The 27,798-nt window shown below is 31.0% G+C and overlaps 1 protein-coding gene across 1 annotated transcript; it reads left to right on the top strand.

Moving 5' to 3' along the window:
* Window positions 1-265: 265 nt before the first annotated feature.
* Window positions 266-27,798, top strand: LOC127706778 (transmembrane 7 superfamily member 3-like). The gene is made up of 10 exons (XM_052211463.1): window positions 266-415; window positions 6,204-6,494; window positions 7,464-7,741; window positions 11,813-11,990; window positions 13,014-13,097; window positions 15,758-15,838; window positions 16,477-16,629; window positions 18,165-18,262; window positions 20,674-20,836; window positions 23,894-27,798. Exons 1-10 carry the CDS (start codon window positions 346-348, stop codon window positions 24,136-24,138), a joined length of 1,641 nt encoding a protein of 546 aa, XP_052067423.1. The 5' UTR covers window positions 266-345; the 3' UTR covers window positions 24,139-27,798.

Genomic DNA, 27,798 nt, shown 5'->3' with positions numbered 1-27,798 from the left:
AATAAAAAAGTAATCGTATTTTGAATAAATCGAGTCAGTATATCATCCGGTCTATTCAGTCCACTTTCAGGTCTTTAGTGTAACCCACCAAATATATCTCTTTATTTTGATTATGTTCAATTCTGCTGTTAATTTTTTCCCTTATTATGATAATTTTGATTTATGTGTAAATGAATTATGAAAAATTGTGTTTATGTTTTTTTTTAAAATAAAATGTACGGGCTACTGAATTCATGTTTTAGAATGTTGTTTTGATTTAGTGTAACAGTTAGCTCCCTTATTTTTAGACCAACTACTCTGGTTCCAAGTTAATTTTTGGATTTCAGAATGTGACACTTGATTACGATGCTAAAATATTCATCCTTTCTTATAGTCCTTATATTTCTGACAGTTATTAGCACGTCATTCGGAAAAGGTAAGTGAAACTAGAAGGCTCTTACACTGGATACATTTGATTGTTGGTTGCTTAACGTCCAGTGGCAGTGGCAAATATTTCATGCAATCTCAGGACGATACATTTGACTATCAAAAAATATCAGAAGGACCTAAGGGTTCCATGAAAGCTACGGTTCTTGATCGTCTACTGGTTTAGTAAGTTATACCATTTTTGCTACATTATTTTTCAAAATGAATCCCTTTTTGAAATTGTATTTTTTTTTCCCAAAACTGCAAAAGGGGTCTCACTAATTAGCGACAAGAAGCATCAAGAAGCGTCAAGAAGCGACAAGAAGAATAAATTTAGCGACAAGAAGCGACAAGAAGACTATTTTGCGACAAGAAAACTTAAAAAAAAAAATATTAGAATTTTACGAACCAGCTAATTATTTTCTTGTAAGAATTACTTCTTTTCATAGAAGCTTAATGACGCTTAAGGATGAACAAATAGGAATCATGGTTTAAAGGACGTGTGTCCCTTATTGTATTGCTAAAATAACATTCAATTAACACCTATAACTTTGTACACTCGTCAGACTATTCAACTACAAGGCCAGAATATACAATAATTGTATAAATAGTGAGCAACTGTTGAACACTCAACATTGTCTTTAATTACCTTTACTCTTTGATCAATTTTAAACTATGCATAAACATCATACATATCGTTTGATAAGTCAATACCCAAATAAAATATTCACGTTTTAGTAACATTTTCTTTTCTGGACACTGATTCACGTATAATGCATTTTGCATGCAGTCAGTTTATTATATTTTAGACAAAGAGAGTGTTAATAATTATATAAAATAAATATATTATTGTTCTAAAACACAAGAACATGTAAAAATTAATATCATACTATGACAGGGAAATTTCTATATTTATCAATATCTATCAATATATTTAAAAAAAATGAAAATCATTTTACTTTCCGTATATTAAAATAAAAATGTCAATGCATATATTTTTAATATATTTATTTTAATTATATTTTTATTAAGTTTTCTTGTCGCTAAATTTATGCTTCTTGTCGCTTCTTGTCGCTAAAATTCTTCTTGTCACTAATTTGTGAGACCGTGCAAAAGGCATAAAGTACGGACCATTTGATTTTTTGTTTTGTTTTGTTTTTTTATTTTTTTTGGGGGGGGGGGGGGGGGGGGGCTTTGTTTTTTTTTGGGGGGGGGGGGGGAATCTGGCCTCTTATTATCATGATTTATATATGGTAAAGAAAATGCCTTTTCAGTTGTTAATAAAATATTCTGGGGACATCTTCAGCAGGTATGACATGTTAATGGTATAAACAAAATCTCACTTGGTTTAATGCATGGTAAAAAAAATCTTAGACCCCCAGAAAATCAAATGGTCTGTGCCTAAAATAAAACAATGTATTAAAAATTATATACAAAAATGCAGTCTAATTTACCATGTAAAATCAGTGCCAATATTCATGATATTCATCTGATATAAGCCAGGTAAGTCAATAATTTAGGTTATCTGATATCAAATTGAATTTAATAACTGCAATGACTGCAATAAAGTTTTTTTTTATTCTCAACTATACTGCCTTTTTAACCATATACAGTATTTGTACATGCATATTATTTGAGTACAGGAAATGTAAAAGTGCTGAAGTCAAACTCTATTATCTATACACCAAAAATCAATCAATCTGTTACATATACATGATATATGTGAGCCAAAATTTGTTCCTGTGAAAAAAGTTCCAGTGGAACTAATATCACAGGAAATATGTTCTGGGAGAACTTTTTCACAGATGATTTCTATATAATTTGTTCCATCTCTATAAAATAAGTTCCACACTTTACCTGGTGAAATAAGTACGGGGTTGGTGAAATTTGTTCCTTACCTGGTGAAATAAGTTCCAGGTTTATGAGATTTGTTCCTTATCTGGTGAAATAAGTTCTGGGTTTGTGAGATTTGTTCCTCATCTTGTGAAATAAGTTCCTTGTCTGTGAAATATGTTCCACTGGTTAAATAAGTTATCTTATATACTTAGCATTTGTCATCAGTGAGTTTAAAGTTATCATTCAAGTGCATTATAAAAATAAGTATTATATCAATGATAAAAAAGTAAAAAGTGTAAATCATCCAATTCAGATTCTGTGGAGTATAGCAAATGTTTAATTATATACTCCGTAAAATATATCAAAATGACACTTTACAGCCAGAAAAGAGTAGAATAAGCAAAAACAATCATTCAGAAAAAAAGTATAGTTAAAGATGAACATATGTACCTATTTGAAAAGGACAAAGTGACTGATCAGTTATATCAAAAGACGTGTAGAAACAAAAGACACACTCTTTTGAAACTGTGCTATGACCTAAGTACATGTATGACTAGAACACGGGGCCATAACAGTTAACAAAAACCAAGGAGGAATACCACATAAAACATAAATACAAATTTTGATACATTACCATCGCTTTTATTTCTTATCTTCATCCTTTAGTTACAGTCATGCCTTCAATTGCAAATGTGTTCCATGCAAGCACACTCAGTACAGCACTCAGCTTGCATTATAATTTAAATGTAACAAGAAAATGTTTCGCTTGTAAATTGTTGCAAAGGTACTTATTTCCGGTGAAAATAGGTTTTAGCGGAACTTATTCATTGATTTCAATGAAATATGTACAAGTTCGTTTAAAACAAATATCACAGGAACTTATTTAACTTTTTAAAACTCTTAATATTAATTGGAACAAAATTCATGGAGCTATGATTTTTGTTCCGGAACTTATTTCACATTTGGTCATAAAATTAGTTCCGGAACAAATTTTACAGTGCTGGAACATATTTACTATTTACTATACTGTAATAGACACTTACAAACAGTTTTTGACTTCAAAAGTTTACCTACTGGTATATTAATTGAATTATGTTTTAAAGATGGATTATTTTAGGATTTAGGATTACATGGATTAATAAAATGCTTTTTTTAGAAGCATAAATACATTTTATACTGAGTTTTACTGTATGTACGGGTACTGTTGTGCATTTGTTTTTTCTACATTGGCTAGAGGCATACATGGTATAGGGGGAGGGTTGAGATCTCAAAAAACATGTTTAACCCCGTCACATTTTTGCGCCTGTCCCAAGTCAGGAGCCTCTGGCCTTTGTTAGTCTTGTATCATTTTTAATTTTAGTTTCCTGTGTATAGTTTGGAGTTTAGTATGACGTCCATTAACACTGAACTAGTATACATATTTGTTTAGGGCCAGCTGAAGGACGCCTTTGGGTGCGGGAGTTTCTCGCTACATTGAAGACCCATTGGTGGCCTTCAGCTGTTGTCTGCTCTATGGTCGTGTTGTTGTCTCTTTGACACATTCCCCATTTCCATTCTCAATTTTATGATAAAAAAAGACGTATCATGTGTATGAAAAAGGGTCAATTTACTCTTAAAATTTAAAATTTTAGTGTCATCATCTGATATAAGTCAATAATTTAGGTTTTAAAAGTTAAAAAACAAAATTACCTACTCTAACCTGAGCATTTTTTGCAATAAAATTTATCGGTTTGTTTCCCATTATATTAAATGCTATTTAACACTTATTAGATATATTTGTACATGTTGTACATCATGTATATATATTTGAAAAAAGAAAAATTCTCTCATCGAAGAATGATCACCAATTGTAAAAGAAAATACATGTATAGTTACTTAATATTTTGCTGTTGTCTGAAAATTAAAGTGCATTTTCAATACCCTTTTCTGGAAATTATAAATTCATTCTTTAAACAAAATTTTACTACACTTTCCTTTGAAAATTTTTCCTTCCATTCATCATGTTCATATCAAAATCATTCAATTAAAAATATTTATAAAAAAATGTTAAAAGATCAGTGCATCTTCTAAAATCCATTTAAGAATTTGCATAATATATAAAATTAAGATTATGGACAAATGGAAATGAATGTAATCCTTTAAACCATTCATCCTCACTGTCATTATTCATATAATTTTTATTAAAATGACCGAAAGATGAGTTAGAAAAATTGTATGCTTATATTTGAACATCATAATGACATCGTCACATGAACATAAAAATACTTGAGCTCTCAAAAGCAAAGTAAATTTACGGATACAAGCTTGTCATAATGCTTCTATCATCACCTAAAAAAATGTTGTCTTTCTTAATTTAATCCAATAGTGATATATATATATCAAGTTTTTTTGTTTGTTCACCACAATACCTTACATGCCTTAGAATTTGACTTCAAATTACACACACAACTTTTCCAATCATTCCATCTGTGATTTTGATCAATTGATTGTCAGAAGTATCTAAGAAGTCATCACTTGGCGTCTGTCATCGTCCGTAGTCGTCTGTCGTCGTTCGTTGTTAACTTTTACAATAATCTTCTCCTCTGAAACTTCTTGGCCAAATATAACCAAACTTGGCCACAATCATCATTGGGGAATCTAGTTTAAAACATGTTTCCGATGACCCCACTTGCCAACCAAGATGGCTGACATGACTAAAAATAAAACATAGGGAAAAAATGCAAGTTTTGTCTTTTACTTTGTAAACCGTTATAGATAGAGATAATCTGACTGAGGCAAAATGTTCAGAATGTTGAGCTCTACCAATTGTTCAATTATGTCAAAACTGTTAGACTACTTTTTATAGGAGTTATTGCACTTAAATGACAAATTTTACTCTTTTTTTTTTTCATTTTTGCATATTATTTTGAAAACTTATAATAGATAGGAAAAAACTTCAAATTGCAAAAAAGATCAGCAAAACCAGTTCTACAAATAAGTCTACATGGTTGAAATCGTCAGTCAACCCCTTATTAGAGTTATTGCCCTTTGATGACGATTTTTACAATTTTTTTGCGTTTTTGCCTTATAGTTAAAAAAAATATAATAGATAGTAGAAACTTAAATAAGCAAAAATGATCAGCAAGACAAGATTTACAATTTAGGCCAGTGGAGGAAAGTGGCAAACGACTCCTGATTGGAGTTATTGCCCTTTAATGATGATTTTTACTATTTTTTTGTGTTCTGCCTATATGATAAAAACTATATTAGATAAATTGACACTTTGAATCACAAAAATGATCAGTAAGGCAAGAACTACCATCAAGTCAAATTTTGCTGATATAGTTAGTAGACATGGTAGATTGTCACTCTTTATAGGAGTGATTGCCTTTAAATGAGGATTTTTTTACCCTCTTTTGAGCAAAAAGTAAAGAAGATAGAGAGAAACAAAACAGGCAAAATGATCAGCAATACAAGAGCAACAAAACAGAGATTTTTGTCATGAATTCTATTCTTGTCTACAATTTTGGAGAGTGTCCTTTGTTAAATATGCACATAGACCAAGGTCATGAAGGTGTAAGCGACACAGGCTCTTTAGAGCCTCTAGTTTAATGTTGTTTAAGTGTCTTACAATAGTTGATATAAAGAAGAATAACATTCAAAATGAGATCTGAAAAAATGTCTTTATTAGTTAAAAAAATAATGAAGTTTATTTTATTTATTTATTTCTGATGTTTTTTTCATGACAATACCAAGAAGTAAGTGGGTTTTGGGGTCTCCTATAAAAGAATATAGAACAAGGAGTTGTGAGATCTTTGTCAGATATTTTTTGGCATAGTGTGGATACTAAGGGTCTGTATTTAAAACAGATTGTGTAAAAAATCACTAATAATCTTTATCATGATTATAGTGATTTTTTTATAGAACCACCTGGTGTGTACATATGTATCATTAGTATGATTAGCATATTTATTTATTTCCAGCACTGCAACCATGGGTGCCAGATATTGTTAACCTGGAACCTAACAATCAGACAGTTTTATCAGTGTCACAAATTAGTAAAAATGCCAATTATGCTGTTTTCCAAGCTCACACTCAGTATAAAGATGTCACTCTGTCATTACATCCAAATATCACCATGGAAACCTCAGAGACAGGAAGTAGTATTGGAATATTGGTGGTTATAAACGGACAAACATCTCTAAATGTTTATTTGACATCACACCTAAATGTTACAACAAATGTCCTGGTTTTCATCAGTATCAGTGCTGATGGCAAGTATTTTTCACATATACATGTATAATAGAAAAACAAAGGATATCGGGTATCCATCCATGACACAAAATCAGTAAATGCACAACAAAAAAACATACAAAAAGCAAAGGAACAGCACTTATATTGCTGTTCTTCATCTCAAAGTCACAGTGAGAAATCAACACAGATAATATACATGTATTTTAAGCAAAGGAGTATACCGTTATTTCACAACCTTATTCTAAAAATTGAAATCAGGCTCAAATTTACTATTGAACATCTTTCAGACAACTCACTTTTACGATCATGAAGGCATACATGTATAAGTCTATCATGTCTGTGGGAAAAAATTCAAGTTAGTCTGTTGTAGATTGCATAAAAAAATTGCTTTCAAGCATTAGCAATGATCATGATGATTTATTGAAGTGTTTTTGAAAATAACATGTTGCCATAAGTTTTTTTAATTTTATTTAATTGAATTTTTTTTAAGAAGAAAGTTTTTTCACTATGAACATTTCCAAAAAATTCTATGTTTAGGATTTACAGCTGACATGTTAGCCATGTTATTAAACAGTTAACGGCGCATGGTAAACACATTGTAAAGGAAAATTACACTATTAATTTTATGCATCCGAAGCACTTCTCTGGATTAACCTTCATCAGGAATGCTCAAACCGAAATGTTTGAAAGCCAGAGATAAATAAATTTTATGTAGAAATATGACTACAAAGGACCCAAAAGTTTAGCCAAACTATTCTAAGGTTAACTTTTCCTGAGGGAGTAACTTGTAGTGTTTTTGCATGGATGGCTGTCTCATTGATGGTTTTATCCAATATCATCTTTAATTAATATTATCATTCCTCCCTCTATTCATAATAAAACTTTCCTGAACACTCAAGATGGTCAAAAAGTTGACATTGTATACAATTTAAAGTGTGAAAGATTTTACATTTGTATAATTGGGTGCTTGTAATTTGTTCTATTTTTAGCTTCCACTCCAGTGCCAGGAGGATGTAATTTAGAATTCAACATGGAAAATGACCCAAATATTCACATTGCTTTTAGGAATGAAATAAATAATGTCATGTTTCAATGGGCTAAAAATTCGACGAAAGATTCAAGTTGTGAAAAATCACCAGTTTTGAACCAGTTATCTTATCAGTTATACGTATATTACATTGGTGACAGTGATTGGACAGAAGAAGCTTTTTTTAATGGCATGAAAAAGATGTTAACTCATAGATATGTTATGAAACATGGAAAAAAGGTTTGTTTATACATAAGAACTTTTCATTCTGTAAGCCTTAAGAGACAAGAATGTCTAATGTATATTGTCAAAAGTTAAAGATTATGTTTTGTTTTTCGTTTAAGGTAGTACCAAACACCTTGACTAAAATTAATTTGACTCGTTTAATTTACATAAAATTTTGACAAAATATTAACTTCGTTTGACCCTTTGACAAAAATATAAAAATTTCAAAAAACTTGAACCACACTCTTTATCGGAAAAATTTCATTGGATATATAGCAGTTTGACAAACACTAATTTTGATCATTGAGAAGCTATATATTTCCTTAATAGAACTTGATTAAAACGTTCATGTGATTTTTGCAGAGTTATCTCCCTGTAGTGTTATATAGCACCTTAATTGGAAAAACAAATATCAAGTTAACTAACAAGTGAAAAAGTAGGAATAATGAAGGAACTGTAACTCATGCTTAATACATAATATACAATGTAGGTAAATAAGCCATGTAAAATTAACTTTCTGGTTCTCAGAAACTGCCACTTCAGCCAAAAATCTTGCTGCTGTCTTGTATTTATTGCCAAACCAAAACAAATAAATTGCGTAAAAAATCTGTGTCGTTCAAATTTTACCACCCTCAAACTAGTCAGAGAGCACTTTTATTGCTGTTCTTCATCTTAAAGTCACAGTGAGGCCTTTAACACCTAGCAAAAAATCTCTACTCACTGCAAGTTTCAGACATCCCCTAGAACGGGTTTGACAGGAATTCTTTGCAAACTGAAGATCACACCACAACTGTGAATTGAAGAATAAAGCCATCTAGTTATATCAATAAAATAAACATGATAAATCTGGCAAAGAAATCAAACATTAGAATACAGTTTTTAATGAGTTTTCTCCCTTTCTAGTTTTTTTGCATATATATTACAATATATTTAATATAAATTTTCATGAGTCATTCAGTAGCAGCACTAAGTAGAATAAGAAATAAAACAAAAGTGGTGTTTTTATAAATAAGAAGATGTGGTATGAGCATGATGAGTACCAATGAGACAACTCTCCATCCAAGTCACAATGTATAAAAATGTAAATCTGATGTAACAGGCACTATTTTATTACCTTTTCATCATCTTAGTTGCTTATATAGACAACTGTTACTCATGTACAAAATGCTGTAGAAGGAAGCGGTCCAATTGATAATCGGGCAGTCATGGGTACTACTTGAACAAGTAATTTTTATTTATTTGAAGAAGTAAATATTAATATACTTATATAAGTAAATTTGCAAGATACTTATACAAGTGTATTTTATTTACTTGTTTAGGTAAAGTATTTTATTGGCTAAGTTATGTCCCTTAGACATTCAGATTTTTTTACTTATACAAGTAAAAAAGTCATATTAGCTTCTTTTCTTGAATTTCTCATGGACTTCTTTGCTCTAATTAATAGAATTTTTAATTGTCTGTCCTTTGCAGATGTCTTTACTAATCATGTAAGTGTAATTTCATGGACAATGAAAATCTCATTTGTCTGTTATCTTCAGAATACTGCTCATTTACAAGCCCCCAAGGGGCAGTTTTTGATGGCTTTGCGCAATTACTTAAGATCTTTGCGCAATTAGTTTCTTTGTTGAATCAATGAGATGAAACATTGTACTCTAATAAAAATTATGAACTAACCAGAGAAAAATCATTAAAGGCATGTTTTTACATCTCAAAACTAGAGAATTTTATGGATTGTAAAAAAGAATTACTTGTACAAGTAAATTTTTTGAGAAAATTAAGGGGAGTGCCCAAGAGAAAATAAATCTGGGATCCCAATGGAATTCCAATCCCACCTCATTCCACCGGGATAAAATTTTGGGATTCCCGCAAAAGAAGCTGAATCCCGATGTAAATCCCATTGGAAATATACTGGGATCCCACTGGGATATTGTGGGATTTTGATTGGAATATACTGGGATTCCCGGAAAAAATTGGGATCCTGAAATAAATCCCAGTGTAAATATACTGGGATATTGTGGGATTTTGATTGGGATATACTGGGATTCCCGGGAAAAAAGGGGGATCCCGAAATAAATCTCAGCAGGATATACTGTATTTATCATGTTAAAAACATTAAATGTCCAACCATGGTCAGCCATGATTCCTACCATATTCAACCATGCATGTTTCCTACAATCTTTAATTATCTTGAACAGATTGTCTACTTGTTAAGGAGCCTTGTATACTTCTCTTCCTATCTGTATCAGGACTACCAACAAATGCTCAATTACATCCATAAAATTAAAAGCAGTTTCCTACTGCAAGAACATAAAATTTTCCACAAAGAATCAATAGCTCACGATATTTTGTAAAAGGATCAATAAATTTTATTTTCATTAATCAATGTTGTTTTTATTCTATTTTGCAAATTTACGATAAAAAACAACATTATGAACACATTTTTTTGGTCAAATAGTTGTAAGTTGTAGCCCCCCGCCCTCTTTTACCTTTCAAACAAAAGAAGATTGATTGATGTATAATTAATTATTTTAACATGGGAATTAAAAATATTCACACTTTTTATCTTGTACAATTTTATCAGTTATACCTGGAATTCAAAACAATATTCATTTATCACAGTTTTTTTATGCTGACATCGAGATGCTGACAGACAAAGACCACTTTCTGATGTGTGCAATTAATGAAAGCCATATCAAATACCGTAATAATTTTCATATCTTATAAACAAAATATCAAACAGATTTCCTGTAACTATACTTATCTGATAACAAATCTGCTTTACATGACAATCCTGGACATCAATCTCTTCACTTTTTAAAAGCGCGAAATAACATTTGGTCACGTCACGTGGCTTTTGTTCCAAGTCATTGAAATGTTTCACTTTGAGTGAATCCTAGTTAACGGTTGGTGATAATAATTGACCATGACATCGCATGTGTTCCGGTGACAGAACAACAACACGATCATTATCTAAATCTGAAATGTTTTCAAGTTCTTAAAATATGCCGTATAATGATAAAGAAAGGCAGATTTATGAACTTGGAGAGAGAGTCAGAAATTACATCTTTGGAAGAAATGAATAAAAGTTTGACAGTGTACCACTGATAAAAAACGAGTAGAAATAGAAATTGAAAACTGAAAGTAAGCTCCAACTTCCAGTTTGTAAAAGTCCGAAATTTCACCTGACTGTCACTATCTTTCTCTGCTACTGTAGCTTAACTGCTCAGTTTATATTTATTTTCTAAAGACAAGAGAATATATTTTTATTGAACATAAACATGAAAGGTCAGAGAGCCAGAATTTACATCTTTGGAAGAAAGAAATTAAAAACTGATAAGTTGATAAGAGCATGTTTAGTGAAAAAAGATGACATTTGTAATAATTATTTACTATGATGTTTTGATGTTTGAAATATGTTAATTGTCATTCAAAAGAGGATAAATTATTACAACACGGCATTTAAAATAAAGACATGAAATAAACAAATATTTATATCATGCATTATTTTTATTGCTTTGTGTACTCCAGGATTATTTTTTTTTAAATTCCACACAAAATTCTGGTTTATGTTTTCCCGTTTCAACTAGAATGGGATCCCGGCTTCAGACAGTTATCCCAAATGGGATCCCAGTTTCAGATATTTATCCCGAATGGGATCCAGACTTCAGATGCTTATCCCGGCTTATCCCACCAATTTCACCGGGATTTCATTGGGATCCCGATGGATCCCGTTTTCATTTTCTCTTGGGAGCTAGCTAGATTATTCAAACATTATAAGAATAATGAACATAACAAAATTTACTTATATAAGTATATTATTATTTACTTCTTCAAGAAAACAAAAATTACTTGTACAAGTAGAACCCCTGACTGTCGGGTAAAACCTATATCCATTTTACTTGTTTACAATTGAACATATCCTAAAAAGCTGTCAAAACATTTAAAACATATATCAATCATTTTCTGTTATATAAAATAAGTGTTTATACATGTTAATTTATTTTTTTTATGTTTTAACTTTTTATTTTTATAATTCTGTACATTTATTAACACAAGTTAACAAAGTCATTTCATTTTTGTTTACAGCTGAAAGAAATAAAATATTCATCATCAAAAAAGCCGATCTTTAAATTGCCATCTTACACAGGTCAAGGAACCATTTACAATGTAATTGTAACACATGGAAACCAGATTGCTTCTTATGTTCCCATGACAACATATTCTTGTGATCTTAATGAACAAGATGAACAGTGTCACTATGCATGTAAGTAATGTATTCTTAAAGATTTTAGTGGTTCTCATTGTAGATTCCAATTGCAAGCATATTTAAAAACACTTACTTTACAAATACCAGTTTAAAATGGATACGGGGAGGGTCTAAATTTTCGTCTTCTTAAATTGTTTGGGTCATTTTTCTGTTTTCCTTATTTTTTTCATCCATTTTTTCTCTATTCTTTATATTTTAGTATCCCATAATATTCTCTTTTTTTTTTTTCAAATTCCAGGTCATTTTTATTTTTCATTTTTTTTGGCTCATTATTCTCCATCCAGACCCTCATATATATATCACAAAATAAACTGCTCTTTTGAAAATCTGTCAATCAGTGGCAGAAAATAAACACTCTCTCAGTCTTGCTCACCTATAAATTTGCTATGTTTTGAAAGTTATTTTGACATCAAAATGAAAATAGGTTAATCATAATATATTTAATTTTTCAGCATCTCTGAACATGCCGAAGAGACATTTATTGTTGATATGGTTATCTGGTGCAGAAAAATTGGTACCGTTAATGTTATTGGCATATAACAATACTAGTTGAGCAGACCTGTGATTTAGCAAAAAGAATAACATATTTATATTAAAGTTGACTACTGTTATAACTGTAGTAACAACATTAACGGTACCAATTTTACTCCACCAGATGCTCAATTTCGACAATAACTGTCTCTTCAGTGATGCTCAGCGCCAAAATAAGTGAAAATCCGAAGATTATTATAAAAATGAAGAGCTTATAAACCAAAAAGGACAAAAAGTTTAGTCAAAGTGTGGCAGACATTTTTTCCCTCATCTTTGTTCAAGGACATTAACTGTTGTCATTTATTTTAAAATGGGATGTAAGAAGTATTTAAAAGATGGAAATTCTTGTATGACAGAAAAGTATGGTTTCACTCTCATTCCTGTCACATGGGGAAAAACAGGGAAGAAAGGTTCATTATAACAGCATTTGATGATATGTTTATTAAGAAATTTTGTTTTTTAAACATACTTTTATTTTTAATTTTTCAGCCACAACCAGTAAAGTATTGATTAGTGTAGCTGGGATACTTGGGTTGTTTCTTTGTTTTTTGGGACACAGATATTTCAAAACAGGTACTTTTATAAATAATCATAATTCTAGATTTAAACCACTTTCTGACCCTCAAATTGAAAGTCTTCTATAATTACAAGTTTCACCTTTAATATAGGTTTGTGTTTGGTCTGAAAGTATGTATTTTGTAATCTTTACACTCGTGCTGAATTATAGAAACTAACATTAACTGAAAGGTTAATTTGAAATAAAAAGATGTGTTTTTCAAAGATGTTAATATGAGCACAACATCTTTAGTTGAATCTTGTTATGTTATGCAAATTTAATTGAATATGTATTTATAAAGAGAAGAGTTGCGGAATTAATGTCAATAAGACAGCAAGCAAACAACACCAGCAGACAAAAAACTTCTAGGGGTCTGCATATCATTTTCATGAAATGAAATGACAGAAACTTCATTCATTACCATGTATCATGCTCTAAATCATCGTAATTGTATACAATCATGTAAGAAGTAAATATACATTATATTCCAAATACTGTTGAATACAGTTTCATCATGTTCATTCCCAAGCGACGGGCGTATCATGTGCTCATGGCGCAGCTCTTTATTAGTGTTTCATGGGACTTTAGTCAACCCAATTGACTTTCTTTGACAATAGATTGGAATTAAAAAAGGATTATGTAAAACCAATGATAGTATACAACATATACAGATATATATATGAAATGACCTTTGTATTCAATTTTTAATTTGATTACATGAAGTTTAAATTTCAATGAATGCACTGGAATTAAACAAGTAAGGGGAAGTAATAATCTCAGCCATCAACTTGGGGTTAGAGTGATGATGTTGTATTCTGTAGATATCTTTTGATTTTTGTGTTATTGTGTTGCTGTCTTCTTTATGTATACCCCACATCTACTTTTATTGTCCCCCACGCAACGACATAGAAATACTGGGCGTCCGTCTGTCCGGTCTTGTTAGCGCTGTTACATGTACAATTCTTGCCAGATTTATATAAAACTTATATCAAAGGTTCATATCAGCAATGTCACAAACGAGTTTGAAAATCAGTGCAGATCAACTATTTTTAAAAAAGTTGCCCCTTAGAAACTTTAATTATATGGAAAATTGCCAAGTTAGTGCTCTCATGTGTACAATTCCTGCCAGATTTTTATGAAACTTATATTATAGTTTTATATCAGCATTGTCTCGAACTTGTTTGGAAATCAGTGCAGATCAACTATCTTTAAAAGAGTTATGCCCCTTGAAAACATTAATATATATGGAAAATTGCATCGTCAGCGCTCTCATGTGTACAATTTTTGTCAGATTTTTATAAAACTTATATTGTAGGTTTATATCAGCAATGTCTCGGACGAGTTCGAAAATCAGTACTGATCAATAATTTTTATAAGAGTAATGGCCATTAGAAATATCAATAATATGGAAAATTGCATTGTTAGCGCTCTGATGTGTACAATTCTTGCCAGATTTTTATGAAACTGAAATTGTAGGTTTATATCAGCAATGTCTTTGACGAGTTTGAAAATCAGTGCCGATCAAATATTTTTAAAAAGTTCTGCCTCTTAGAAATATTAAATATATGGAAAATTGCAATGTTAGTGCTCTCATGTGAACAATTTTTGCCAGATTTTTATCAAATTCATATCAAAGGTTATTATCAGCAATGTCACTGACAATTTCGAAAATATTTGCTGATTAAATGTTTTTAATGAGTTATGTCCCTTGGAAATTTTAATAATATCAGAAATTGCTCTTAAGTCTCCAACTCTCTAATATAATTTTAAAAAGTTTAAAAAGTTTTAAAAAACAAAACAAAAATATTTTTTTAGTTATTGATTTTGGACAGATAAAATATGTGCAACAGGGGGGACATTGAAACTCTGTTTATTTATATTGGTTACAACATTCAACATGTTCAATTTACTGTCTTTTATCAACATGGTTACCAATCACATAAACGACCTATCATATTTAACCCAGGACAAAGCAAGAATTAACATACTGTGGATTCATTTATTCTCATGGGTACCAATTTTTGTGGATTGATGAAAACTTGTATCTTTATGGATATTTAATGTCGTGGTTTTGCCAAAGTCTGCATACAACCTTATGGAAAATTTGTAATCGTTGAACATTTAAATACGTGGTTCACTTATACCCACGAAATCCACGAAAATCGGTATCCAACGAATAATAATAAATCCATAGTACTTCATTTAAGGACTTTCTGACCATTACTTATAATAGTCACATTGCCTGCTGAGCATTCAACCAGTTTTAAATGTTCACTACACATGCTCTAGTAGATTGATTACAGTTTTCAATGACTTTCTAAAAAATATTTTTACCATGTTTTGAGTGTTTTTATTGCAGCCTTTCATGTAGACAACAACTTAAAAGTAAATAGTACATGTTCTAAACTCAGAAGCGGCAAGCACCAACACATAAACAGGAAGGCCTAATTAATCTTTATGCTGTAAAACATTCAGATTTTGCTTTTGTCATGGTTATTGAAAAATCTTTAAAAAAGGTACACTAAAAAGTATTGATAATGGAATGCAAAGCATAACTTCATTAAATTCTGAAAATAAATACATGCATTGAGGAATTAAACTAAATCCCCCTTAGATACCATCATTACTGAGCCATTATCTTGAATTGTTTGTCATCAGTAATTGTTTTCTTTTTTAGGAAATTTTCTGATGGCCTTTTGTGGATTTTGTGTTATTTTCTACTTAGTGTTGAACATCTCCACATCACAGTCATTAACTGGTAATTATAACTAAACAAAAGTATATATGTATGGATACATACACCTTATTGTTATTTGCTCACCATTACTTGACATCACAGATGTTCCCAGTAAAATTTTGATGTCACAAGGAAAAATGTCTGAGGCCACAAGAAGAGAAAAGTGATTGTTGTAAGATGTCAATAGTTCAAGTGTCTCAAATTCTCATGCCAAGTGTCACAAATTTCTAAATAGTGATAAGATCTATCATTGTTTATTGTATACTACACAAAATTAAAATCCATATATATATATGAAATAACTCTTATTGTTCAAATTCGTTAGCTATGACATATTGATGATGCAACATTGACATCACAAATGACATTTCTGCACTTTAGTTAACAAAATGTATCATTATAATAAATTTTTCAATAATTTTGAATTAAAATAATTTAAAAATGATTTAAGAATTTTACCATGTTTGCAATGTGAGCAAACATTGTAACCTCTCATTATACCTTCTTCACCTTTTCTGAAATTTTACACGATGCTTTTTTTTATTACACAGTTCAAATAATACAAAGCTAGGATGGATTTTTAAACTATTGAAAACTTTTTTATGTACATAATAACTGATTTTAATACATTTATATAATATATATAAAATTCTTTTCAGTTATATTTGTTCTGTCATGTATTTTGGCAACAGTAGCTGGTATCCTGTGGCTAATGCTTTGGTGGTGCATTGGAGTACCAGTCCTGTCTGTTCTGGTTCCTAGTTTAACTGCTGGTTACCTGTTTGCATGTGTACTCTTCTACACTGATTTTGGTAAAAAAAGATAAATTTTGCTATTTATTTAAGTTTAAATAGGAAAAGAAAAAAACTTATCGGTATATTAAATTACTACATTTGTACTAGAATGATATAATTATGTACAAATACCTGTCAACCTTTGAAAAGGAAAAGGCAGGTTATGACCTGCATTGAGTAAAAAATATCTAGTCATAACAAGTACAAGAATTAGGATTTCCATAAATCACATAAATTTATGCCCTGTAAAATATTACATATGTTACCAATATGCTGAAATTCCTTCATTTTATTTTATTTTCCAGTCTAAACTACAATATTATTATTTCTTAATAATTAAGTAATAATTTTAATAAGTATTTAGTGATAACAAAAATTCCTGAGCCATTTACAGGATCATGCATAAGTGAACTACTTTGAGGGATGTCCCAATTAACACTTTTATTGCTGATTATTTTTCCGTTGTGTTTTGATGAAAATTATTTAACATCTTTTCCATGAAAATATCATAGGCATAAACATTTCAGATCAAGGGATATTTTTTGAAAATGAGAAGACTTAAATTAGGGGGATTGAAATCCCTGGTTATTTAATGACCAGACAGATGGTTAAAAAAAATTTGTAAGCTGGAAATTTCCAATGTGTGACCTGCAAAAATCTTGTCAGTTGGCAGGTATTATGAACAAGTTAATGTATCAATCATATTGCATCCATTTGAACAGTCACATTTATGACGCTTTTTAAGAATAATAAAAATGAATCATAAAAAACAACAGTTTGAATGACCAAAAAAATGTAATTGAAAAGCTGTCAAATTAAAATGTACAAGAATTAACATTTTCTGCAATAGTTTTTTTTTATGCGAAAGGTGTATGGATAATTTTTTTTGAATTAATACAATTCCTAGAAATAAATATGCATCAGATAACAGTAGTATGTTAAATCAAACATTTTTTATGTCCCACTTAGGGGCATTATGTTTTTTGGTCTGTGCGTCCTTTTGTCCGTCCGTCCATCCGTCCATCCATCCGTCTGTCCCGCTTCAGGTTAAAGTTTTTGGTAAAGGTAGTTTTTGATGAAGTTGAAGTCCAATCAACTTGAAACGTAGTACACATGTTCCCTATGATATGATCTTTCTAATTTTAATGCCAAATTAGAGTTTTGACCCCAATTTCACGGTCCACTGAACATAGAAAATGATAGTGCGAGTGAGGCATCCGTGTACTATGGACACAGTGAGGCATCCGTGTACTATGGACACAGTGAGGCATCCGTGTACTATGGACACATTCTTGTTTTGTATGAATTTCTTCCACAAAGAGGAATCCCTAGATATCCATGTTATTCTAAAGTAAAGAGTTATAGATCATATATGGTTTGAAAATGATAGGCCGTTTCTCGTCTACAATCTCATTTAATGTGCCTTATGATAATAATGTCTTTTGAGTCACTTTCAAACACCATGTTTTTAAGCAATTTAAATGTCTATTATTTTATACAAAAAATTATGTAAGAAAATTAAAATAAAATGTTACAATATTGTTTTACTTTAGGTAATTTACTGTATTGGACAACAAGATATAATTATGGCATGTCATTTACTGTTGGAGTTTTGATATTACCAGTTCTGATTTTATATTGGACCAGAGTGGTATGTTATCCTAGAAGATGATAAAATATTTAACAAAAAATGCATAGCTTTTAGGTCTATATAGCAGTGATGGTCGATTTTATCCTCTCCAAAAAAATAAATGAACTGAACTGAAGCTGAGTCCAATATGTGAGATGACCAAATGGTCCATAGTAATGATAAACTGTCATTTGGTCTGAAGTTACGTGAATTATTTGTTATATTATACTGAGACTAATAAAAGTGATCAAGCAAAACATTGAAAACAGCTTATTTTTACTCTGATACAAAATATACTTTTAAGCCCTTTTAATTTACAAGTGTAATATTCAAATGACACAGGATGTTTGATACATAAAATTAAATGCAATTGTTTTATTCTGGAAAACTAGTAGAATATCATGATTAATTATAAAAATAAGAAGATGTGGTATGATTGCCAATGTGACAACTTTCTACAAGTGACCAAATGACATGAAAGTTAAGAACTATAGGTCACTGTACGGCCTTCAGCAATGAGCAAAAACCATACCGCATAGTCAGGCCCAGAAATGATAAATGCAAAACAATTCAAACGAGAAAACTAACAGACTGATTTTTGTACAAAATAATGAACGAAAAACAAATATGATATACAGCAACAAATGGCAACCACTGAATTACAGGCTCCTGACTTGGGACAGGCACATACAGAATGTGTTGGTGTTAAACTAGTTTGAAAGTGCCAACCCTCCCCTTACCTGAGTCAAGGGTAAAACAGTACAACATATGAACAAACTATAATTCACTTGGCTGAAAGGGCTGGTGTGAACTAATGCTATCATATGCACTTCTGTAAATATAGACAATGCAATTTCCCGTAGGAACTTCTTATATGGCTAAAATTGTGCTCCTTTTACTATGAAGTTTGGTAAAAAATTATATCCTACAATAGCAAGTTCATATGCACTACTATTTTTTTCAAAGGTCAAAACATACGGTTGTGCAACACTTAAATGCCCCGAACTTCTAAGAGAATAAACTTAATACTAAAATTCTGTTCTACCCCTCCCTTCACTTTGGGTCTTCCTCAGAATTCAATTTGGTAGCTATCCATGTATACTTATACTGGTAACATTCAAAAGTTATGTCTCTATGAGATGAAACATAGAGATGATATCTGGGAACCAGTATGTAAACAAAGCAAAATATCTATGAATGTTATATAATTCCCCAAAAGAGGCATGGTTCTGTGAAACAGCTGTATTTACAAAGTGCAACCTATTAAAATCTTCTACTCTGAAACTAATGGATCAATAAGAACCAAACAATCATCCTTGGGGTATCTATTTTAATAATGTTACTGTTGACTCAGCCTGCCAACTACTAGAACTGCCAATGCTTAAAATAGAAAAATAGGGGTTAATTGTGAGGTGTCAGTTATATCTTAAAAACTTGTGAAGAAATGGAAAATCAGACAGGAGCAAACTTTTTTAAAATGGATAGAGTTCATTCATTCTCTGCCTGGGATATAATTTCTGTCACAGCTTTAACAAATAAAGTATTAAATACAGCTATTCCACTTTTGCGACCAAGTAAATACTTGAGGCTTATTATTACTCAATTATGGACAGTTCAACATCATATTTATCAGTTTTCAGATAAGTTGCTAAGTATTAAAAATAATATAAAGATACATTGTATCACCTAAATCATAAACTCTAATTATGAATTTAATTAAATGAGGTATGGGTTATCTGCCATTAACACAAGTACTAAATTTTCCAAATCACAAAATCATTAAGATTTGAAAAAAGACATTCAGAAAGTTTTTAAATTTTTTTATTGTGGTGTAGTTTGCTTTCTCATTCACAAATAACCTTAATATCCTCTAATTGTCTCCCCTCATGTCGCACCTTGGGAGATGGTTGTGGTCTCGGTCCTTTCCTTTGGATACACTTCAATTCACAGAGACAGTTTGACACAAATCTTTCAAACTTGGTATGATTATTTGATGACATATTCTTTTGACTGTGCTGTAATGTCATTTTGATTTGACAATTTTTACAGGAGAAATATTAATGGGACTATGACCTTTTTTTTTTTTCAGTATTCTAACCATGACATCTTGTGATGGCAAATTCTCTGGGTCCCATTTACACAAAGCTTTTGTGACAATAACACCTTGTTAGCCCAACTTCTTTTAGACCCTTTGACAGAAAGCTCTTATACATTGTACTTGGTTCTATTGTTACCCAGTATGTTCAGTGGACCACATTATACCATCATTTTGATTTGACCATTTTAATGAGAGTTATGGGACTTAACCATATTTTGACTATTGTATCAAAATGACACATTGTGAAACAAATTTTAATTCCTCATTTATAAAGCACAGGGGACATTTTGCCATGGTATTGCAATCTTGTTTACATTTTTGATACCATTTTCAGTTGAATATTTTGTGCTGTGCCTTCATTGGAAGTTTTCTGATCACTTTAACAATAGATGTATGGATAGAAGCTGGTCTGAAATTTATTATTGTCAACACTTTTAGACATGCTTACATAGATGGTTACTTGGATGTCATAGTAACAGGGCCTTTTCAAATTAAAGGTAAGTATATTGATGTAATTTGCGTAATACTACAATCTTCTTGATTGTTTTAATTAGAACATGGAGGAGATATAGATAAGTGATGCTTCGTTTGTTATATAGAGGCAAAGATATAACTGTTCAAACAGTGTAATTGAAATTTCATTAGTGAACCAACACCTGAAATGGTGATTGTGTGTTTGGGTAAAAACAGTCTAATTGTTAAACCATCTATATTTTCATCAATGAAAATGCAAAATATATAAATACACAACCACGCCAAGTCAGAAAGGGGATGTTAAATCTAATGCCATACGTAGGGAAAGTGCCAGCTATGCTGCATTTTAATTAACATAAAACCTTTCGCAAGAACAATTTAAGGAATCAATAAGTGGCATGTTCCAAAGCAAAATATCTGCCAATTTCAAACGTCACATTTTTTGGTGGCAATCTTAATTCTATGTCCTCCATCTGGTTATTCTCATCTTACATGATTATATATTTGCCACTTAACGTTAGGCAAGAAACCATCCATCATCAGTGAATCAAACATGTCATAGTTTTAGCTATTTATGACAATTTTGGCATCATCAGTGAATCAAACATGTGATAGTTTCAGCTATTTATGACAATTTTAGCAACATCAGTGAATCAAACATGTCATATTTTTAGCCACATTGTATTTATGATATCTTGGTATCATCAGTGAATCAAACATATCATAGTTTTAGCTATGTATGACAATTTTGGCAACATCAGTGAATCAAACATATGAGCCATTTCTTTTCTTTGACATCAAAATATTTCACTGAAATAACCTTTTTAAATTTTTCCTTTTATTTTCTTAGTGTTTTTTTTTTTTAGAAAATAATAAGATGGTATCAACAAACATGACACATATTTTATAAAGCCTTTTGCAGCATAATAGTTAAGGACTATCTCTTTTTATTTTATTACATTTTTAAAAACCATTTCACCATTACACTGAAACTGATAGAATTTGAGTTTGAGTTATTCCTCTTGGTCGCTATTTTGGACGGATGAACGGTTGATTTTCTTGTTTGTGGAACCCAATTAAGGCATGCCATACACACAAGTCTGATGAGAGATCCTTACTTAAATGAAGTAATGGATCAAGCAAGGCTAAAATAAATTAAAATTGTTCTGAAAGCAACTTTTTCTGAAGTATAGCCATCAGTATAACAAGTTGAATTTGGCTGATTTATGAAGGAATTTGTTTACTTAGACCTCCAACATGAAGACAAAAGGGAAACAAAACTCTTGCTTAAATTGTGTCTATCAAAACATATATATATCAGGGCTTCCAAAAAATATTTGAGCCAGCCGGACATTTTATATCTTATCCCGATTTTAATCCCTTAAGACTAAGTCACAAAAGGCAATTATGGTAATCAGATGGCCATCCCAATGATTGACATTAGATTAAAAAAAAAACGATATTAAACTTTACTTTGATGTGAATTTGATGTTCGGACGTAAACTGTTAAATTGGCAGTGCATAATTCGAAGTGTGCACATCAGCGTGCTCATAACTGCCTTAGACTCTTTATTTGTGCAAAATTATGGTGTCAAAAACTTTACTTTCGTTTTTAAAATCACATTTTCCTAATACCGGATGTTGACCTGACAATGGTAAAACATGGACCAGAAACGGATACGTAAAATCCGTGTACGTTTACAAAGCACGACTGAGTGAAGAAGCTCTTTCCACGTTATTTCTTCAACAAAATACTTGAAATGAACGTTAGATACAGGTATCAATGATAATTTTTATCATTTTTTAAGAAATGTAGGATGCATAATTAAATTTCCCTACTGTGCACATGCGCACACGTGTTCTAGTTCATACAACGTAGTTCTTACGATTTTTCATTTAAAACCTTTTAAAATTTTTCATCAAATCATGTTTATAAACGTATTTCTTATAATTTCAATCTTTTGGACTAAATCAATTAGATAGAAACCGCTGATATGTAAGAAATTAACTTTGACTGACCGATCAATTTATACGATGTCCGGTACTGGAAATAGTTTACCTGTCACCTGAACAGGTAGATTTCAGCTGTCCAACAACTAATTAGCCTTGATTAAAAATAGAAAGTATTGAAGTAGGGGTTGTTTTGATAGTAATTAATCATCATGTCACTTTTATGACCGGAAATGTGTGGCTGTTAAAGGCAAAAGGTTGGGTCAAAAAGATCGTGAATTATGCTAAAATGACCGTCTCTTAAGAAAGCCTTGACAACTAAAAAGTAGATGACCGTTTCATGCTTTGCCCAGCTGGGCTTTTACCGGACATTATACAATTGTCCGGAATATATGACCGTTTTGGAAGCCTTGATATATATATATATATATATATATATATGGCCTTAGATGGATTTGGTTTTTGTCTCGCCTTGACAGAGTCAAAAAGCGAGACATAGGTATGCTGTTTCCGGCGTCGGCGGCGGCGTAATCGTCAGCAATGTATTAGTTTGTGATTAGGTCTAGTTGATGGTGAACCACTAGTGGTAGGTCAATGATATTTTGTATGCAGTTGTATTAGCATTGGCACATCTTATTACCATGAAGATTATTTGGCCCCGTCCCCTGAGTCATGGTTTATTGACTTTGAAACTTTGCTTAGTTTACATGTATTAGTTTGTGATTAGGTCAGTTTATGGGGAACCACTAGTGGTAGGTCAATGATATTTGGTATGCAATTGTATAAGCATTGGCATATCTCATTTCCATGAATATTTGCATAACTTACATGTTGAAGTATTGTTATTTTAACGTCAACATTTGCATTATCAAAATAACAAATAGACAAGACATATCTCTGTGTTAACAGTTTATTCTTTTAAGATGAATTTTTTGTCATAGTTCCTCATGTATTCACAGACACAATAATAAATTCTTTGGTTTCAAAGTTTTAGTTGTCAGCATTCCTGATAAAGATAAATCTAGAAAAGCTTTCCAGAAGCACCAAATATAAACTTTGGTTTTCATTTAATTTTTCTTTATGTGATATGATTAATAAACATACTCATGTGGGATTTTTTTATCCTTTAGATATTATCCTTACTTGTGTGTGGATAGTACTGTTTGTCACTGGAGCAGGATTACAATTTTACAGAGAACGGGGCAAACCAGAATTCCCATCCTGTCCTAGGAAGTTACGTAGATTACGTCAACAACATGCACCTAATACCTCAGATCAAGATCACATAGATAGAGATGAGCGTTCACCTTTATTGAGAAATGTCACTGATCCTTATTATTCAACCAGAGAAAGAGATCAATCAGAAACAACCTGATATTGATATGGATTTTAACCATGTGTAAATATTTTACTGATCATGTACTAAGGAAAACAAAGGTTTTGGAGAATAACAAAAATACTGTAATAAACTATTTAAATCTTCTATGTCTGTTGAATGTCTAACTTTATTTATAAAAATGATAATTTATTTAATATATATCTCATTATACAAATGTAATAACTAATTTTTGTGCAATTTTTGTAGAATATCTAAAATATCATAATCATGGTATACTTATTACGCTTATATTTATGTATTTATGTATATTATGTACATATGTTTTCATATTTTTTTTTTATTTTTTTTCTCTTCAACACCTTAAGAAGAACTTTTCAATGATGCATATGCGTTTCTTAAGCTAATGTACTTCACTTACATGTATATATAATATATACAGTACTATGTTATGATTGTCAAGAAATTTGTCTGCGGAATGGTGCTTGTAAAGAACAATATTTTTATTTTATATATAAATAATCTATTATTTGACTAAAATATGGTTATAAGTGACATAACATTTCAAAAGTTATCTGGAATCTGATTTTTAGCTCACCTGACCTGAAATGTCAAGTGAGCTTTTCTCATCACTTTGCGTCCGTCGTCCGTAAACTTTTACAAAAATCTTCTCCTCTGAAACTACAGGGCCAAATTTGACCAAACTTGGCCACAATCATCATTGGGGTATCTAGTTTAAAAAATGTGTCCGATGACCGAGCCAACCAACCAAGATGGCTGCCATGGCTAAAAATAGAACATAGGGGTAAAATGTAGATTTTGGCTTATATCTCTGAAACCAAAGCATTTAGAGCAAATCTGACAAAAAGAATTGTTTATCAGGTCAAGATCTATCTGCCCTGAAATTTTCAGATGAATCGGACAACCCGTTGTTGGGTTGCTGCCCCTGAATTGGTAATTTTAAGGAAATTTTGCCGTTTATGGTTATTATCTGGAATATTATTATAGATAGAGATAAACTGTAAACAGCAATAATGTTCAGCAAAGTATGATCTACAAATAAGTCAACTTGACCAAAATGGTCAGTTGACCCCTTAAGGAGTTATTGCCCTTTATAGTCAATTTTTAACCATTTTTCGTAAATTTTTGTAATCTTTTACAAAAATCTTCTCCTCTGAAACTACTAAGACAAATTTAACCAAAATTGTCCACAATCATCATTAGGGTATCTTGTTTAAAAAATGTGTCCGATGACCCTGCCCGCAAACCAAGATGGCCGACATGGCAAAAAAATAATACATAGGGTAAAATGCAGTTTTTGGCTCATATCTCTGAAACCAAAGCATTTAGAGCAAATCTGATGGTATAAAATTGTTCATTAGGTCAAGATCTATCTGCCCTGAAATTTTCAGACCAATCAGGCAATATGTTGTTGGGTTGCTGCCCCTGAATTGGTAATTTTAAGAAAATTTTGCAGCTTTTGGTTATTATCTTGAATATTATTATAGATAGAGATAAACTGTAAACAGCAATAATGTACAGCAAAGTTAGATCTACAAATAAGTCAACATGACCAAAATTGTCAATTGACCCCTTAAGGAGTTATTGCCCTTTATAGTCAATTTTTTACAATTTTCATAAATTTTGTAAATTTTTGTAAATTTTTACAAAATATTTTCCACTGTAACTACTGGGCCAAGTTCATTATAGATAGAGATAATAGTAAGGAGCAAGAATGTTCAGTAAAGTAAGATCTACAAACACATCACCATCACCAAAACACAATTTTGTCATGAATCCATCTGTGTCCATTGTTTAATATGCACATAGACCAAGGTGAGCGACACAGGCTCTTTAGAGCCTCTAGTTTTTTGTTGCCTTTTGTGTAAACATGCTTGGCCTCAGAGTGTGATTCAACATTTCAGAATCTACAAGTAGGGATAGTTTCTGTCATTTCTTTTATCTGTTGGCCATAATCATTTTATTAACTTTGGAACTTCCACTTAGAAATAAATCACAAACATCCTGCAGGAGAGTTTTTTTGGATTGTTCTTAAAGACATTATGCTCATATAATTTCTGTTTACAGTTAAACTTAAATCTGTTAAAATTTTGAAAACTATTATAAATTCTAATGCAATTATGTTGTATCAATGGTTCTGATTGGATGATAATAATGTAAAATTCTCTATCTTTCTGTCTGTAACTAAGGAAGCCAACATTTTGAATTCTGGAATGTATTGACATGTATTTTCTCCAATAATAAGCAAAAAACTCACATTTTTCACCTAGAAATCTTCTTTTTATCAAATTAAATTACATTTTGAAGCGGACAATAAGCCATAAAAACGACAGGTGTTTACGTTTGATGCCTGAAGCATACATATGACGTCACCTAGCTATAGAGCCAAAGAAGATAACATCATTTCGCAGAATTTTCTTTTAATGAAAATTTTACACTGAAATAACGACTAAAACTGAATGATTTGTTTATTTTGCATTAGAATAGAGATAACTGTATTGTATTTGAAGCTTTGCGGACGTCCATCGGTAGTTTTACTGTCGCAAATATCCGTTTATCTGTCTACGCGTCGCCAGGTAAACTAAATTTGCGACAGTAAAACTACAGATGGACGTCCGCAAAGCTTCAAATACACTACAGTTATCTCTTAATTTAGGTTAATCGTGGTTAAAAGTTATGTTTGTTTAAAGCTTTATAATAATTTGTCAAAAATTCAACTTTTGAAGTTTTGGATTCTATTAATAAAGATATGAAATTCAATGTAGTTATTTTGGGCATTAAAAATGTTCATATTCATTAGTCAATACTTATTGATAACCAGAACTAAGGGACATAACTACTCTAAATAAAATCACTGGTACATTTTGTTTTACCATTTCAATGAAAATAGTCTAAGCTTTTATATAATACAGCTTATTTCAAATCTTTATCACATGAATGTCTGCCACAAACAAATTATTGTCTCAATGAATTATTTCCATTGAAATGGTTCTATCCCTTTTAAAGTGCAAAAAAAAAAAAAATAATATAAAAACATTTCAAAGTGTATGGAGACATACAGAACTTTTTTCCTAGAAATATTGATTCACAGTTTATAATTTATTTGTGATTATAGACTTTTCTATTTGTTTGTAAGTGAATTCGTCCCCTTTTTACAACAATAAATTCCTTTAAAAAGGTGTTCAATCCTTATAATTCTTTAAAATTGGAGATAAGAAAATAATTTCCTAACTCCTCACCTCAATCACAAGTAAATTGTATATTTGTGGCATTGAATTGGCCTGGTGCATGCATATATTTTTTGTTTAACGCAACTTGAAAAATGTTCTCCATGAAATATGCTACTTGATAAAAAAAAATACTACAAAAATATCTAATTATTCATTAAAATGAATGTTTTATGTTTATTATTTAATTTAACAATGCACACGAAGTGAAAATAAATATATTTAACGTCGGGCCGGTTTGTGTCATTATCGCCGCCATCTTTTTTACCTTGGTTACAAAAAAGGAGTTCCGTCGACGTCCTCTATCGAAAAACAAATAACTTCAAGAGCCACTACCGTAAGCCCTCTTGACCCATCATATAAACATATTCCCAAATATGCAAATCATATAAGAATTATATATATGTAAACAACATTACGTTTTAAATTAAAGAAAAAATGTATTGGCAGA

Source organism: Mytilus californianus, unplaced genomic scaffold, assembly GCF_021869535.1.
Source record: "Mytilus californianus isolate M0D057914Y unplaced genomic scaffold, xbMytCali1.0.p SCAF_6, whole genome shotgun sequence".
Lineage (NCBI taxonomy): Eukaryota > Metazoa > Mollusca > Bivalvia > Mytilida > Mytilidae > Mytilus > Mytilus californianus.
This window is presented reverse-complemented; position numbering and strand designations above follow the sequence as displayed.